The following is a 17,186-nucleotide window of genomic DNA, read 5'->3' as shown; positions in this document are numbered from 1 at the left end:
ATTCAACCTATCTGAGGATTCTGTTGACAATCACCCCCTCCCCTCCCTGCCTTAGGACTTGCTCAAGTAATGATATTTGTATTTTAATTTCATTCCTCTTCCATTTTCCATACAGTCACTGAATATATGGGAGCAGGGAGAGACCACATAACTGGCCCCAGAAGAGGAAGAAAAGGCTTCCCTTTAAAATCGGAGAGGGAGCTAGGTGTGGTGCACACCTCTAATCCTAGCACTCAAGAAGCAGAGGCAGGTGGATCTCTGTGAGTTCGAAGCTAGCCTGTTCTACGCACCAAGTTCCAGGCCACACAGTTATTAATTTCAGACCACCAGAGTTGCCTGGTGAGACCCTGTCTCAAACACCAAAAAATAATGCCAGGCGTAGTGGCACACACCTTTAATCCCAGCACTCGGAAAACAGAAACAAGCAGATCTGTGCATTTGAGGCCAGCTTGGTCTTGTACATGGTGAGTTCCAAGACAGCCAGGGATACATAGTGAAACCCTGTCTCAAATAAATAAATACTAAGAAATAAAAATTTAAGAGGGGCTTTATTACAAGTGAGAATAAGATAAAGTTGGAGAAGTGGTTCAGCAGTTAGAGCACTTACTGCTCATACAGAGGACCCAGGTTCAATTCCCAGCACCCACAGAGAGGCTTACAACCACTTGTAACTCCAGTTCCAGGGGATCTGATGCCCTCTTCTGGCCTCCATAAGCACCAGCATGCATGCAGTTTATATAAAATAAGATAAATATGTTTTAAAAGAGAATAAAAGAAGGAGAGACAAAGATAGCTGCCAGGAGAGGAAACTGTGGGGCAGAGGAGCCTCTTCAGAGAAAGTCTCCAAAGCAATCCCAAGAACAAAGGAAATATGAACTTTCTATGTAAGTTTTGAGAAAATGGAGGGGCAGTTCATATCATATAGTTCAACATAGCAGCCATGACAAAGAGGATGGAAGAGCCGAGTACTGGTCAGGACCAGTAATCAGGGAATACTCTGAGACCACAGCACAGACAGCTAGCTTCTTAACTCTTGGTCCCACAGAGAGCTGCAGAGAGGCCTGGCCCATTGTCTTCAGGTTGTGAGATCCGGCCTTTAAAAAGTAAACACTGTCCTAACGGGAGCAGGCCCATGTTCTGACATGTGTCAAGAGTCACTGTCCGTAAATACCACACAGCCACCCTCTTCTTGCGTACTGAAACTAACAAAGTCATATTAGAAAGGACTTGGAACCACAGGTCAGTGTGAATAACCGAGCCTTAATGAAGAAGAGGCTGCGGAACACCACCGTACATTTTAGGCATGAAGAGAAAGAGAAGTGTTAGACTGTGCTATTATAAAGAACTATGGGATCTGGACTCATGAAGTCAGTCTCAAGAGAGACTTCTTTCCATAGTGCGGTGTCAGCCAGGCTGGGTAGGGCGTCTTGGGTAGGATTTAAATGTTCCAGAGCCTTTACCTTGTCTGCCTGGATTTTCTGCCCAATGAGAGAAAAATGAACAGTGAAGAACCCACTTCAGACCCCACGTCAAGTACTTGCAAAACACCTGGACTGTTGGCAACCGCTGTCATTGCCCTGACTCCAGCTGCTCCTGGGAGCCCCCTGTACACCCGGCTTGAAATAGTGACTTGAAATAGTCCCCAGTCCCAGCGTGGCCACCTAGGAGCTCAGCTTTCCTCAAAGGACAATGGGTTGTGGCAGGCTTTCCCTACGCTCAAATCGGGGTTATCCTGCCATCTAGTGGCCAGTAGAAGCAAGTGCCTAAAGTCATTCACGCCAATCTTTTTCCACTCCAGTCGATTTCCACAAAGCTTCTTCTCGGTTTCGTCCTTTTTTGTTTTTAACCTCTTTCTCTGTTTCGTCCACTGCAGCTTACCGTGCCTGCCTGGCATTCTTTTCCTCCTCCTGAGCGTCAGGCAAGGACCTTCTGGTTCAATCTAAAGATTCAATACAAGCTCACCTCTAAGGGAGAGATTTCCGGGAACACTTGAACGGTCCCCTCCCTTCTCTCCAGCGGGACCACCTACTGCCCAGCTCTTCCAACACAGCCTGCAACTGCCCCTTCCCTCCCTACTGCTGCTCCTCTCTGCACTCCGCCCCTACGTCATAGACCAGCGGCCATGAGTGTTTGACAGATATCAGCATAAGACTACAGAAATGGGAGCGTGAGGGCACATGGCCCATAAAAGCAATCCAGGAGTTAGGAGCGGCTCGCTCTTACTACCATCCACACTCTACAGCCTCGATATCCACAGGCCTCCTAGCCCGCACAGCTCTTTAAACTAATTCCTTTCACAATTACATGCAGAAATGCAGATCTGACCTACCCTAAACCAGAAGAAACCCGTATCTACAAACAATTTCTTCAAGAGTGCCCTTTAGTCACAGTAACTAGTCACGCGTCAAAACCGTTCACCAACTGGGAAACTGAGTAAATACATTGTGGTATATACATCCAATGAAATTCTACTCCGCAACAAAAAGGAACCAAGACAAAATACTAACTGATCAAACTGTACACCCAAGAGCTAATAATTACATTAATTTTTTTGGTGTCTTGTTTTTGTTTTTAATTACAAAGGACGGGGGGGAGAGAGAAAGGGAGGAAGAAAAAAAGGCCGATCCGCCTGGAGCTCAATGGCCACCAAAATCTTGATCTACTGAAGAAGCTGGGGCGTACGCAGCTCCTGCCTGTAGTTGCTCAATCTGGACGCCAGGAGGCGATGAGGACTCGGGAAGGGAGTGCGGGCTGAGAACCAGGTGCGCGATGGCCAGGGGGCCGGACAAGGTACCCGGTAGACTTTGCGGTGAGCCGGCGGGAGGGGGGGGTCGGGTTCAGCGTGAAAGGGCGGGACTGAATGGCTAGGGGCCGAGGCGTGGCTACGAAGGGCTGGGCGAAGAGGGGCGGGGCGTGTGGGAGGGGCGGAGCCGCTAGAGGACCCGACACGGGCGCAGGGGCGGGGCGTAAGGGAGAGGCGGAGCGACAAGAGGATACGGCAGGGCGCAAGGGGCGGAGCTTGGGGACAGGGCGGAGCAACTAGAGGACCCGGCACGGGCGCAGGGGGCGGGGCGCAGCGGGTGCACGCGGGCGCCAGGGTCGCCATGGCGGAGGTGCAGCAACTCCGAGTGCAGGAGGCCGTGGACGCCATGGTGAAAAGTGTGGAGAAAGAGAACATCCGGAAGATGCAGGTGGCTGCGCGGCCTCGCATTCGAGTGGGATTGGAAAGCTCGGGCGGGGGTGGGGCGGTGACGTTCGAGCGCGGGGCCGTTTCCTCCTGCCTGGCCTCGGTTACGCGTGTTCGGCCGCCCTTGAGGTAATCCGGCGCGAGGCCCGAAGGGCCCAGCTCAGGAGAACCACCAGGACTCTTCTGGCTGTCCTGTGCTGGTTCAGATGCCACGAACCCTGAACACCGCGGAGACGGCCCCGCCTCCTTTCCCTGCCTGCTTCTCTTAACCTTACGACCCCACGGTCGACTGTGGGTCGTCCCCCTAGTGGGGCGTTGACTAACCAGGCCGACCTCTGAACTCTGCTGTAGATACCTGGTTTTCAGAATATGTTTTCTTCCTCCCAGTCTTGGGCGCGTTGTGTACCCGTGAGACAGGGGCTCTTTTAACCCAGGTTGGCTTCCAACCGCTGATCTCCCTACCTCCACCTTCGGAGTGCTAGGATGGATCACAGGCTTGAGCCTCCACCTTGGTGGTGAGGATGGAACTCAGGACTATCTTAGAACTAGGCAAGCGCTCTCCCAAGAACATATATCCCCAGCGCATAAATGCTAGCTGGGGTAATCGTCCCGGTCTCGCAGGGAAAGTGAGGCAAAGGGTGGTGAGGAAGGTACAGGCTGAAGCATAGCCTCCAAACCCTGGTAGTGTCAGAGTCTTTCTTTTCTAACCAGGCTCTGCCCTCCCTCCCCAGGGTCTCATGTTCCGGTGCAGCGCCAACTGCTGTGAGGACAACCAGGCATCTATGCAGCAGGTGCACCAATGCATCGAACGCTGCCATGCACCTTTGGCTCAAGCCCAGGCCTTGGTGACCAGTGAGCTGGAAAGGTTCCAGGTGAGGAATGCCTCAGAGTTCTCAAGTCTTTGAACAGCTCTTTGGTGAGACATGAGAACAATTTATTCTGCTGTAGGGCCTTAGTTCTGTTAACACTGGTGGCAGTCCTTTGGCCAACTGGTATTCTTGGGGTTTGAAATTTTGGAAAGGCCCTGGGAGTTGAGTGCTTTAAGTTGTGCTGTATTTTCCCATAGAAATATACTTTTTCCATAACAATAGAAAGTTAGCCAGGCGGTTGTGGTGCACACCTTTAATCCCAGAGGCTGAGGCAGGCGGATCTCTGTGAATTCGAGGCCAGCCCGGTCTACAAGAACTAGTTTCAGGACAGGCTCCAAAGCCACAGAGAAACCCTGTTTTAAAAAACAAAAAAAAGAAAGAAAGTTGCCAACGGAGTTTATAGCCAAGTGACTTTATGCCTTCTTGATTGTCATTTGACGTGCCGGGTGCCAAAAACAATCTGTGCCATGTAGTATAAAACTTAAAACGCACTCATATGGTGGCTCAGTCACGGGTATCTGCAGCCCTCTTTGCCCTGTGGTCACTGTACACATGGTGGTACACAAACATATTTAGGCAAATACTCATACACATAAAAGGTAAAGATCTCAAAAGAATTAAAACATACAGACTTTATTATTTTCTTCATTCTTTGACTATTTCATACATATATTTTGAAAACATTTTTACTCCTCCCCCCATCTCCTAGACCCATTTTTTATAAGTCTTCCTCCTATTCTTTTTTACTGTTCCCTCTGGATTCAATTAAGGTTGGATGCATGAGCATGGACAATTTAACAGTGGTGGCATCACTAAAGAAAAATGACTGCTTCCTGAAGCAACCTTTAACTGCCAGTAGCTCAGGACTGGAGAGACGGCCCCGTGGATTAGAGCACTTACTGATCTTAAGACCCAGGTCAGGTTCCCAGCACCCACATGGCAGCGCACAGCCATCTGCAACTCCAATTGCATGGGATATGACAACTCTTCTGAGGTCTGCAGGTTCCTGCACACACGTGATACACAATAACTACCGACCAGGCAGTGGTCGTACACCCCTTTAAACCCAGCACTCAGGATGCAGGGCCAGGAGAGTCTCTGGGTTCAAGGCCAGCCTGGTCTACAGAGCAAGTTCCAGGAAAAAAAAAGAAAAAAACTAGCTCCTCAGCTAAGAGTGGGACCTCAAGAGTTCCTCTTCTTTGATTAATTTTTAAAATAATGTAATTTCCTGAAAAGTTGACTAAGGTATTAAGTCTTTAAAAGATGCAGATTATTGGCTAGCTCAGTACTTGCTACACAAGCCTGGCAACTTGAGTTTAATTCCCAGAGTCCACATAAAGATGGAAGGAGGGAACCAGCTCCACAAGTTGTCCTCTGACGTTATAGGCATGAAACAGCACACATGCCAGTTACATGTGCACACACAATTTAAAAGGTGCAGACTACAGTAAGACCTTCACGATATTTGTGAACTTAAACCCTCTCCAGAACATCCTCTATTTAGGACACCTGGAGAGAGGCTTCCGTAGTACAGAAAACTTAGTCATAAAAAGCATTAGTATTCCACAGGTTTTTGAGACAGGGTCTCAGCTCTGGCCTGAAATTCAGAGCAATGCAACTGTATCTGCCTCCCACCTGCTGGGATTATAAACCTGTGACACCAGGCCCCTACAGTGTGCTATAAAATCTCCTTTTCCCTCCTGGAAAATAACTGTCCATACCTCTAATTTTCTCCCTTCCTCTAAGTATATTTTGTGGGATTGGAAGCACTCATCTAGTGGTATGGGGTTCCGTTCACCCCACAGTTACACCTAACGTGGGATACTCTAACACTGGTTCTACGTTACCCTCTTGGTACAGTTCGCGTGCCACTGTACTGTACACGAGCCGGGCAAGGGCCTGGGGATTGAAAGAACACACAGAGACCTGGGTCATTCGAAAGGAAATCAGCTGACTGCCGTTTATTCAACTTTGGGGAAATCCTTAAAAACCTATCTGCTGCACAAGGAAACCCCCCCCCAGGTGGAAATTGCCACACCCAAGATGGAGTAAACAATGCCCTACAGCTAATCACCAGGCGGGGCAGAGGGAGCACAAAAACAAACAGAATGTGTTAGCTGGCTGACCAGAAACTGTCCTCAAGTTACCACAGGATCAGGGGTAGACTCGGGCCCTACAGGATACACTTTCACACTCTGATGTACAAAACTCTTCAAAGGCCCAGGCATTGTGAAGTATTAACAAAGCATTGCTCCTTTTTTCATTTTGAGAAACTTCCAGATGAGATCTTTAGAAAGTTGTTTCTTGGGCTGCTATATGAGTTTCTCCTTCCTTCACTTTAGTCACTGAAGTGAAGTGAAGCCTGCTAACTCGCACTCGCAGAGCTGCTCAGAGTGGTAATGAAGACGGTACCCACAGGACTAGGTCTGCAGTCAGTACTCAGCCCTCCGCCTTGACTGTCTGCACAGTAATTCCCTCTCCTCCTTTAAGCACTTTAACCATCTGACCACAGGACACCTCACTCATGGTTTTCCACCTTCCAGGCCATTTGTCTCTGCTCCCTTTGGTGTATTTGCCCCCTTCCAGCCTTTGCCCAGTAGAGCACACAGATGTGCATTGGTCCTGGCTTTTTTATTTATTGATGTATTATGTACATGAGTGCTCTGTCCTCGTGCACACCAGAAGAGGACATCAGATCACATTACCGATGGTTGTGAACCACCATGTGGGTGCTGGGAATTGAACTCAGGACCTCTGGAAGAGCAGCCAGTGCTCTTAACCACTATGCCATCTCTCCAGCCCTAAGTCCTGACTTCTTTTCTCATAACTGTTAATATCCTACAGCAGCAATGCCCAACTTGTAGCTTCTGGGTCACATACAGCCCAACATAAAATTATAAACTTATTATGAGACATTTTGCATATGTGGTTGCTATTTTTCTTTTTGTTGGGGTTTTTTGTTTGTTTGTTTTGGGTTTTTTTTTTTTTTTGGAGGGGAGGTTGAGACAGGATTTCTCTGTAGCCCTGGCTGTCCTAGAACACTCTATAACTATAAACCAGTCTGACTGGGAATGCAGAGATCTACCTGCCTCTGCCTCCCAAGTATTGGGAGTAAAGGCATGTGCCTCCATGCCTGGTAGTTTTACATTTCCAGAACATAAAGTTTATAGATAACAGTATGGCCAAGAGAAGCCAAAATGTTGGATACCCCTGACTGCTTACTTACATTCACTCCTGAGCTCTTGACACATATCCCACTCTCTTAACGCCTCTACACTGGACTGTAAATTCCATGTGAGCAGGAACAGTTATGCCTTGGTCGTTTCTGTATTTCATGTTAGAAGAAAGCCTGGCGTATAGTAGATACTTGACAAATGTTTGAATTGTTTTTCTGTAGCAAGGACAGACATTAAAGAATTAAAATGTCTGCTAGGGGGATGATTCAGGGGTTAAAGCACTTGCCACACAAACATGCCCAGAGTTCAGTTTACCAAAAACCATTGTCTCTTTGGCATGGCAGCCCACCTGTAATTCCAGCCTCAGAAAGCAGAAGCAGGGACTATCTAGAGCAAGCTGATAAGCAAGACTGACCATATCAGTGAGCTCTGGGTCTGGTTGAGAGCCCCTGCTCCAGTGAATATGTGGAAAAACATGGATGGTACCTTGGGCCTCCATGTCCACAGATACACACATCTAAAAACACATAACACACACACATAAAAAAAAATGGAAGAAAAAGAAATTTAACAGTAGTCTTTTGTTTGTTGCTAGCATCTTGAATATAATTCATTTTTTTCAATCCTCTACTTTCTAACAGTTCCTAGTCTGAGCCTTCCCAATGGTACCTTCTGTTTTAGCTAAGAAAATATTGTACTTAGTAACTGGCAGAGAGATCTGTATGAATCCTGTAACCCAAGGCCTAACATGGGACTGACACCAGACAGTGGAAGCCAACCTCTCAGCCTTCTCTTCTCATTTCCTCCTCACCACAGGACCGTCTGGCCCGGTGCACCATGCATTGCAATGACAAAGCCAAAGACTCCATAGATGCAGGAAATAAAGAGCAGCAGGTGAAGCGACAGCTGGACAGCTGTGTGGCCAAGTGTGTGGATGACCACATGCACCTCATCCCAACAATGACCAAAAAGATGAAGGAGTCTCTGTCATCCATCGGGAAATAAAATTGTTTGCCAGTGACCATGGGTTTGAGGGCACGCTATTTAGAAGGAAGAATGGAAGTTTAATCTGTTAAGCAAGTTTATGAATGAGGAAAACTCAGGACACAGCAAGTTCCAGGCAAATGCTGCTCACCTCTGGACACCAGTTCCTTTGAATCTGAATCTTAGAAGGTGAAGTGGAAAGAAGCTGGTGCTGAAATTCGGATGACATATAGCACAGGGGAAAATTCTAGATCCTAAATTTTCGTGTGCAGGTGCTTGTTCTGGCAAGCAGAGATTGCCCTTTTACCAAAGGCTCAGATTCTCACTACACAGACATCTGAGCTTCCTTCAACCTGCTGGTAAAATTTGAGGAAAGGTGTGTCTGATACTAAGCTCCTGTTTCCCACAAGTGTCCCCACACTTTGCATGTGCTTCAAAACAACACCCACTTTAGAGGGAGGAAAGGGGTTCCTTTGTCTTATATGCAAGGGCACAAAGTGGGTTTAAGATACAGGAGGGAGAGTAGCTTGAATAACTTCTGAAGGCTCCTTGTACCTTTTGGCCATCAAGATGGGAAAATCCACTTATTCAAATTCTGTCAATTCTGGAAGCCCCTGAAGGAGGGCAGTATCACAGTGCATAGGAAACAGCTTCCTTCTCTGACTTCTGTGCAAAGTGACACATTTTCATGAAGAACAAGGGATGTGATTGTCACTCACATATCAGTAGCTGAGAGTAAAGAGTCAAATGGGAACTGTTAAGATGTACTAGGTTTGGGAAAACCTAAATTTTACAGAGTAAAAGTCCAAACCCAGTATTACTCCCTCTGCTCCCTGAATTCACAGAGCCTTTTGGAGGCAATCCTCTAGCAGCAAGACCTAGAACCAACCAATTTGGGCCAAGGAAAACTAGGACCACTATAGAGCAAGAGAGGCACACAGCTTACCAAATGCCATTTTTGCCTGGGGTTTTGCAGTGCAGTGTTGCTGCCCCAACATGGCACTTTATCTTTTGGATAAGTACTATGTTGTATTTATACCAAGTAATTACTTGAAACAGTGATAATACTTGTCGGTTTGCTGTCAAGCCTGCAATATATTTTCCATGTGGTTTTGTTTTTAAATAAAGTTTCATTGTCTCCAGCTCTTTCCTAGTGGGTAGTGATACATCAGTATGCCTCTGAATTTTAAGACATCCTGAGAGTGCATAGTAGCAGATGGGAAGCATTAAGGCAAAGTCAGAGTATCATAGCTTGAAGTCTGTTAATATAGAAAAGATACCCAGAGCCAAGTGATGGTGGCACACACCTTTAATTCCAGCACTCAGAGACACTGTCTCAAAAGCCCCTCCAGGAAGAAAAAAAAAGGATCGGGATGCATTGGTTGAGGGGAGGATGATTGCCCTGGTGTGAGGACAGCCTGGACTACATATAGAGACGTCAAAAAAAAATAGCTGAGTTGTTTCAACGTTCGTTTTCTAGTTCAAACTAACCACCAAGTGGTGGGAAGAGTACATAGTTTAAGACTCCTTGTGCTGGTTAATTTTCGTCAACGACACAAACTGTAGTCATAAGGTTAGGAACCTCGGCTGAAGAGCTGCCTCCAACCGACAAATCTGTGGACAGCATGTCTGGGGATGTTCACTTGAGGACAGCGCCATCCCGAGAAGGTGCACACCTTTATCTATCCCCAGGACAAGAGGCAGAGGCAGGCACAAGACCTCAGGACTTGCATGTGGTTCACATGCATTTTATGTGCAGGGACCGAGATGTGCCAAGTGGGGCTCGGGAGGCAGTGTTGGAACTGCGGGCTGCGGGTTAAGAACATCAGGCTCTGGATTCACATCCTAGTCAGCCTCGGCCCCTTCCGCTACTGGTGCAGAGAAGCCATTCGTTAATGTGGGTGCTTCAGGAGCCGTCACCTTTGCCTGGGTACACTTAGCAAACAAAGGGCTGCGTGGTGCAGCAGTCTGTAACCACGGGAGGCAGAAACAAGACAGGTTCTAGACCAGCGTCGACTACACGGCGAGCCAGACGCCCGCATCAATTCCACCAAAAACGGGGAGGACGAGGAAAAGGGAGGAGAAACGAAGAAAATGTAAATAGAAAGAAAAAAAGAAAAGGGAAGAATTTTAAAAAGTGACACTCAGAGAAGAGCGGAACCTGCCGTTTGAATTTCACACAAAAGCCGCTTACTCGAGGCACCGCCTCTCAGTCCTGACCAGTCACAACGCGACCGGAAGCGCGGCGCTGCTTCAGGCGGTCTTCTCAGTATCGCGAGACTAAGGTAATGTTACCGGAAAGCGGTTGCCTCGCGCGGCAGTGACGTCAGACATCCGCGCCTAGCCTGCCGCGCGTGCGTCTGTAAGGCCGCCCGCTCCTTTCCGTCGTGCCGAGCCCGCTGAAGCGCCGCCATGAGCAAGGCCCACCCTCCCGAACTGAAGAAGTGAGTAAAGCCCACCCGGCCGAGGCCGCGCGAACCTTCCTCCCGCCTTGCCTCGGCTGCGCCCGCAGGTCCCGGTGCTCGTGGGTGCCGGAAGTGGCCCTGAAGTCCGGTCGGCATGGTTACCGCGGTGGCGGTTCTCCGCCTTCCAAAGGCGGCGGCCAGAGGGCTACCCGGCTAGGGACCAAAGCAGCAGTCTACACCGAGGCGCGTGGAGAAACTCACAGCTTTAAAAAGTGCATTTGACGGGCTGGAGATATGGCTCAGCGGTTCTTGCTGAAGACCAGGGTTCAGTTCCCATCATTCACATGCAGCTCACAACTGTAACTCAAGATCTTACACCCTCACACAGACATCCGTGCAGGCAAAACACCAATGCACATGAAATAAATTATTTTTTAAAGTGCATTTGGGAAGCCGGACTTGGTGGCTCACTACTTTAATCCCAGCACTCTGAGGCCGAGACCAGCCTGCTCTACACAGCGAGTTCCAGGAGAGTTAGGGCTGTTACACAGAGGGTCAATACTCAGGAGGTTGAGGCAGGAGGATTACCGCGCGTTCCAGGACAGTCTAGGCTAAAAAGTGAGACCCTGGCACAAACAATGTATTTGTATTCCTTTGGACTTTTGGAAGTACCGTTTCTCTTTTTTCTTTGTAAAAATTTTTTTAAGTTTATAGTGAAGTTTTGTGTGTGTGTGTTTGATGCCCACAGACATGTTTGTGCACGTGGGTGCAGTGTCTACGGAAGCCAGAGAGGACTTCTGATCTGGATTCGGTGGAGCAGTAGTTGCGGGAGGTTGTGAGTTCCTTGGCGTGGGTACTTAATGCCAAACTCTGGTTCTCTAGAGAGCAGAAAGTGCTGAGCCATTTCTCCAGCCCCAAGAATTAGGTTTCTGATGCATAAACACACTTACTTGCCTTCTTGCATGCAAGTGAAATTTAAATGTTGTGTGGTATCTTGCCCTGGTCATAAGTCCGTAGAAGAGCATCCGTTTTCTAATCAGAGACAGCTAGTTTTTGCATATTTTTAATCTGTGCTCAGTAAAATCAACCAGTAAGACATCGGTGAGTTCGACAGGACCTAGTTTAAAGCTTTGGTCTCCTCGGACACTACTGACTGGCCTGAGCCTGTCGCATATGTAAGGCTGAGATTCTGCAGGGTGCAAGATTAATACTGGGTCGTTTATCTGGCCACACAATCGGCTTTATGTATATAGCCTGTTTATTACTGGTCCTGTAAAGACGCCAGTGCACAGAAAAGGTCACATTTACTAATTTTGTATTTGAGTGCACATTTTTTATCAAAGAAACCTCTATCTGAAACCTTCATTTTTAGTTGGATCTGTTAAAGATCTATTAAACCATAATGTGGACATTTTAAAAAGCAGAAATTACCCTGCACTGTTGGTCTTATTAACGCGCTCGTGAATGAAGTCTTATATTTTCTGGATTCATTGGAATTGGCAAAAAATTATCATTGGTTTTAAAAAAAGAACTGTTCTCTACTTGTAATCTTAAATGTCCTTTGAGTCTTTACAGATGTACTTGGGCCTTTCAGAGACTGGAACTAGTGGTTGTGTCTGTATTAATTGTGTTTTGACTTTGGTTGGTTGGTTTGTGGTGTTGTGGTTGAGGCAGGGCCTTATGCATGCTGCTCTACTCCTGAACTTTATTCCCTGTTCCCTGAAGTTTGGTGCCTTCTCTTCTCATCCTTAGATTTTAGGAATTGTAAAATACTGTTAGATTTGCCTTTTATTTTCTCATAAGTCCCTCTTCTACCACTTGTTCCTAGTTTAGCGTAACAAAGTGGTTCTTAATCACGTCTAACAAATTATCTCAGTAGTTTCCAAGTTGAGCTCCCTGTCCTGAGTGCATTCCCCTTTTCACCTCTTTTTCTTTTATATTTTTCTTTTTAGATTTTATTATGTATACAGTGTTCAGCCTGCATGTTTGTCTACATGCCAAAAAAGGACACCAGATCTCATTATAAATGATTGTAAGCCTCCGTGTGGTTACTGGGAATTGAACTCAGGACCTCTGGAAGGGCAGCCAGTGCCCTTAACCTCTGAGCCATCTCTCCAGCTCTTAAAATGTGTTGTCACTAGTAAGTCTTGGAGCTGATGGAATCTGCTGTAACAGCCCTCTTGGAACTTGCTCTGTAGACCAGGCTGGCCTTGAACCTGAGATTAAGGTGTGTGCATTTCAGGCAGACGCCCCAGAGCTGAAGTTACAGGTGGTGATGAATCATCTGGCGTGGGTGTTGGAAACTGGTCTCGGGTCTTCTGGAGGAATATCAAGTTCCTGAGTATCAACACCTGAGCCATCTTCTCTAGCCCCAGAATATTATTTTAATTCTGTGCTTTTTTATACTTTTTTAAGTAGGTCATAATTTTTACTCTTGCTTTTTCAGATTTATGGACAAGAAGTTATCATGTAAGTTTCTCACCAACTTAATTTCTCTGTTTCTTTTTGTCTTAGCAATATATAATCTTTGGAGACAATATAAATTTAAAGTACACAAATCTAATTCATCTCCATTCAGATTTCTCAGAGTTCCAGCTAGACTTTTTTTTTGCCTAATTTCTAATTGCCAATACCTAATACTTTATATCATCTGTGTCTCCCTGACATCAGAATTGGGAGTTAGTTGCCAATGTTGTGATATTTGAAACTTTATCAACTGTTTTTTTCTTTAAACAAGCTACCAAGGATATCGGGCAAGCAGCAATTGCTGTTTTTTGTGAATATGTAGAAAATACAGCCTTTACCTGACCCATGCATGAAGTATATTGAAATTTTAAAATACAGGGGTTTTAACCTTCATTTAATTCTCTAATCTACAATACAACAGCTCTTAACCTTGAACCCTGCTATTTGGAATTTTGGTTCCGTTGTGTAAAGATAATATAATACATCTTTACTTATATATGGTGGGGAGTCATTGACACAGGGTCTTGCTGTGTGGTCTCAGACTCCTTGTGAATCAACTCCTTCGTTATGCCAAGTGTTGGGATTATAGTCATGAGACATCACATGTAATGTCTTCATAGGTCCTAAAAGCTAAAATGTAGGAAAGGAAGAACTAAAACGTTAGGCTGGTGTTGGGCAGATAGTAAGGGTATGGGGTAGTGGTCACACATCCCAACAACCTTTCTTTTCCTCCCTGATATGTGATGGATGGTTGACAGTTAAGGGCTTTTATGACGCTTTTCCCCTTACAGTGAAGTTAAATGGTGGCAGACATGTACAAGGCATACTTCGGGGCTTTGATCCCTTTATGAATCTTGTCATTGATGAGTGTGTGGAGATGGCAACTAGTGGGCAACAGAATAACATCGGCATGGTGGTAAGTAAAGGTGGATGTCAGGGTTTTGTTTAATATGTCTTCACTTCGCTTATCAACTTCTCGGGTTAAATCCAAGTTAGTTAGCCTATGAAAGGCAAATAAAAGGAAAGATTGAGAATTTGAATTTCCTTTTGTCTATGAACACATTCAACTGTGATAATATTCCAGCTATCTCTAGATAAAATCTCATCTCTGCAGACCCTTCTCAGCATAGGTCTTGAAGCAGCTAGCTGATGGAAACCGTTTTTGAACTTTGTCCTATAAGACATGACCATTCGTAGCCAGACCTGATTACAGTAAAAATTCTCTAACACACATATGATACCCCAGGATATCTTGTTGATACTATACAGGTTTCAGGAGTTGGCCAAAATGGGTTGGCTGTTTTTATTTGTTTAATTATTTTTATTTGGTGTATATGGATGTTTTGCCTGTGTGTATATCTATGTGTCATGTGTTTGCCTGGTGCTTATGGAGGCCAGAAGAGAGTGTCAGATCCTCTGGAACTGGAGGTGCAGATAGCCAGTACTGTGAACCACTCTCTCCAGCCCCTGGCTCAGCACTTAAGAGCACTTGTTGATCTTGCAAAGGGCTGGGTTTTGTTTTGTTTTGTTTTTGTTTGGTTTTGTTTGTTTGTTTGTTTTGTTTTCTAGACAGGGTTTCTCTGTAGTTTTGGAGCCTGTCCTGGAACTAGCTCTTGTAGACCAGGCTGGTCTCGAACTCACAGAGATCCACCTGCCTCTGCCTCCCAAGTGCTGGGATTACTGGGTTTTGATTCCTAGCGCCCATGCTGCAGCTGCCAACCATCCTTAACCCCAGCTCCAGGGTATCTAGTGCCCTCCTCTGACCTTCCTGGGCACCAGACATGCAGCCAAAACTTTCATGTAATAAAAAAACTTTAAAATAAGTAATCAGGAAAAATACAGGTTTGGGGCCCACAAATGTAGCTCAGTGTTATAATACATACTTACCTAGCACACACAGGCCACTACTTTGCATACTTGGCATGGATGCTAAACATTATGACAGCCATTTATGACAGAAAATAAGATAAACCAGAAAGGGGGTGGGTAAGATAAGGGTCTGGCTGTACGGCCTGGAACTCAGGGTACTCCTTCAACTCCTTTCAAACTCTGAAAGGGCTAGGGTTACAGGTTTGAGCAGCCGCCATATGCAACTGAGCTTTCGTACTAGACATGGACTTTCCCACATTCATTAAGCAGTAGTCCTGTGGCCACAAAAGAAAGGTTTTTGTGTTCCTCAGTAAGACACAGTATTTAAATTGCAGGACATGCATGTCTTATATACCATAGTCCTCATAAGTGGTGTGCCCAGATTTGTACAAGGACATTCTTGTGATAAGAAGTCATATCCTCTCTCCCTACTCCCCCATCTTACTTAGGGTTTCTATTGTTGTGATGAGACAACATGATCACAGCAACTCTGCTAAAGGAGAACATTTAATTGGGTCCTGCTTACAGTTCAAAGATTTAGTCTGTTATCATTACAGGAAGCATATAGACAGACAATAGTGTGTTACTGAGAGTTCTACATCTGGATCCATATGTAACAGGGAGAGAGCTTGACACTGGGCCTGGCTTGAGCTTGTGAAACCTCAAAGCCCGTGCATGTCCTCTGAACCTGTAAGGACCATTTTCCTTCTAACATCTAAGGTGAAAGTAGGACCTCAGCCACTGAGCTCAGTGCCCAGCCCCTTGGACTTTGGTTTTGCTCAGTCTGGTAGTAGCAGGGTAAAGGTAGCCCCTTTTACTATTTTACTCATGTATTTTAAATGATTTTTTTACATCATTTCAGATTAAAAGCTTATGGTATTGCTTATTTCAGAGCTCAGTGTGGTGATGCACACCTCTAATCTTACCCCTCAGAATCTTAGTGCAATAATAATAATCATTGCTATTCTCAGGGGTATAAATTTATTGGCCCTGTTTAAAGATGAAGAAACAGCTGGCAGTTGGCACAATCCTGTAACCCTGGTTCCCAAAAGCTAAGTCACAATGACTTGGCGTCTCATAAAGTTAGTCATTACTTTCCAGTCCTGATATCATGGTTTCAGTCTCTCTAATAGGCCTGGGAGACTTGGTGCTTTACTTCTTGTTGGTGTTGCTTTTGTTTTTTGTTTGTTTTCCTTAAAACAGTATTTCATTGTGCATCCCTGGGAGGCCTGGAACTCAGAGAGATCCTTCTGCCTCTGCGTTACTGGGATTAAAGATGTGTGCCACCATACCTCACTCGTGTCTTTTTTGTTGTTGTTATTATGTATACAATATTCTGTCTGTGTGTATGCCTGCAGGCCAGAAGAGGGCACTAGACCCCATTACAGATGGTTGTGAGCTACCATGTGGTTGCTGGGAATTGAACTCAGGACCTTTGGAAGAGCAGGCAATTCTCTTAACCTCTGAGCCAGCTCTCCAGCCCCCTCACTCATGTCTTGATTTAAAAATTAACTTGGTCCCAGCCAGGTGGTGGTGGTGCATGCCTTTAATCCCAGCACACAGGAGGCAGAGGCAGGTAGATCTCTGAGGTCGAAGCCAGCCTGGTCTACCAGAGCTAGTTTAGCTCCAAAGCTATAGAGAAACCCTATCTCGAGAATGAATGAATAAGATAAGTAACTTTAACTTGGTTCCTGTGGCTTGAGAAAAGCCTCACTGGTGTGGCATATTAGAAAAGTATTATTTGTCTTTTAGATGAATTATTTTCAACTGACTTTTTTCTCTAGGTCATACGAGGAAACAGCATCATCATGTTAGAAGCCTTGGAAAGAGTCTAAACAATGGCTGTTCAGCAGAGGAGTCCACATACTTCCCCGAAGGACTGTTTGACTTGGGTGTAGAATTGGGTCATGTACATTTTCATTAAAAAACAAAAAAAACAACAAAAAAAAACTTTTTGCTAAATAAACTTTTGTGATACTCGGAGTGCATGCATCTCTGGTGTTCTGAATGTTGAAGTTGAGTAGTTACTCTTCTCACACCAGATGTTCTTGAGCTGTTTTATGAACTCAAGTGGAAGCTTCTTGACTCAATATGAAAAGAGATAAGAAATCAGTAACAGGGCTGGAGAGATGGCTCAGTGGTTAAGAACATTGCCTGCTCTTCCAAAGGTCCTGAGTTCAATTCCCAGCAACCACATGGTGGCTCACAACCATCTGTAAAGAGGTCTGGC

The 17,186-nt window shown here is 45.8% G+C and overlaps 2 protein-coding genes across 4 annotated transcripts; both read left to right on the top strand.

The window, feature by feature from the left end:
* The first annotated feature begins 3,033 nt into the window (after positions 1-3,033).
* Positions 3,034-10,314, top strand: Fam136a (family with sequence similarity 136 member A). Its single transcript, XM_075983614.1, has 3 exons — positions 3,034-3,191; positions 3,919-4,059; positions 8,049-10,314. Exons 1-3 carry the CDS (start codon positions 3,105-3,107, stop codon positions 8,235-8,237), a joined length of 417 nt encoding a protein of 138 aa, XP_075839729.1. The 5' UTR covers positions 3,034-3,104; the 3' UTR covers positions 8,238-10,314.
* A 203-nt stretch (positions 10,315-10,517) lies between these two features.
* Snrpg (small nuclear ribonucleoprotein polypeptide G) lies at positions 10,518-16,939 on the top strand. Of its 3 annotated transcripts, XM_075983612.1 has the most exons (5): positions 10,518-10,660; positions 11,370-11,456; positions 13,068-13,090; positions 13,879-14,003; positions 16,741-16,939. In XM_075983612.1, the coding sequence occupies exons 1-5, from the start codon at positions 10,629-10,631 to the stop codon at positions 16,789-16,791; spliced, it is 318 nt and encodes a 105-aa protein (XP_075839727.1). In that variant the 5' UTR covers positions 10,518-10,628; the 3' UTR covers positions 16,792-16,939. The 3 variants fall into 3 exon arrangements, with proteins under 3 accessions (XP_075839727.1, XP_075839728.1, XP_075839726.1); XM_075983613.1 differs by lacking the exon at positions 11,370-11,456 and having other exon boundaries at positions 10,520-10,660; XM_075983611.1 differs by lacking the exon at positions 11,370-11,456 and having other exon boundaries at positions 10,520-10,660; positions 13,879-14,013.
* The last annotated feature ends 247 nt before the right edge of the window (positions 16,940-17,186 follow it).

Source organism: Microtus pennsylvanicus, chromosome 8, assembly GCF_037038515.1.
Source record: "Microtus pennsylvanicus isolate mMicPen1 chromosome 8, mMicPen1.hap1, whole genome shotgun sequence".
NCBI classification, from domain to species: Eukaryota; Metazoa; Chordata; class Mammalia; order Rodentia; family Cricetidae; genus Microtus; species Microtus pennsylvanicus.
The sequence above is the reverse complement of the archived record's forward strand: the minus strand, read 5'-3'. Positions and strand labels throughout refer to the sequence as shown.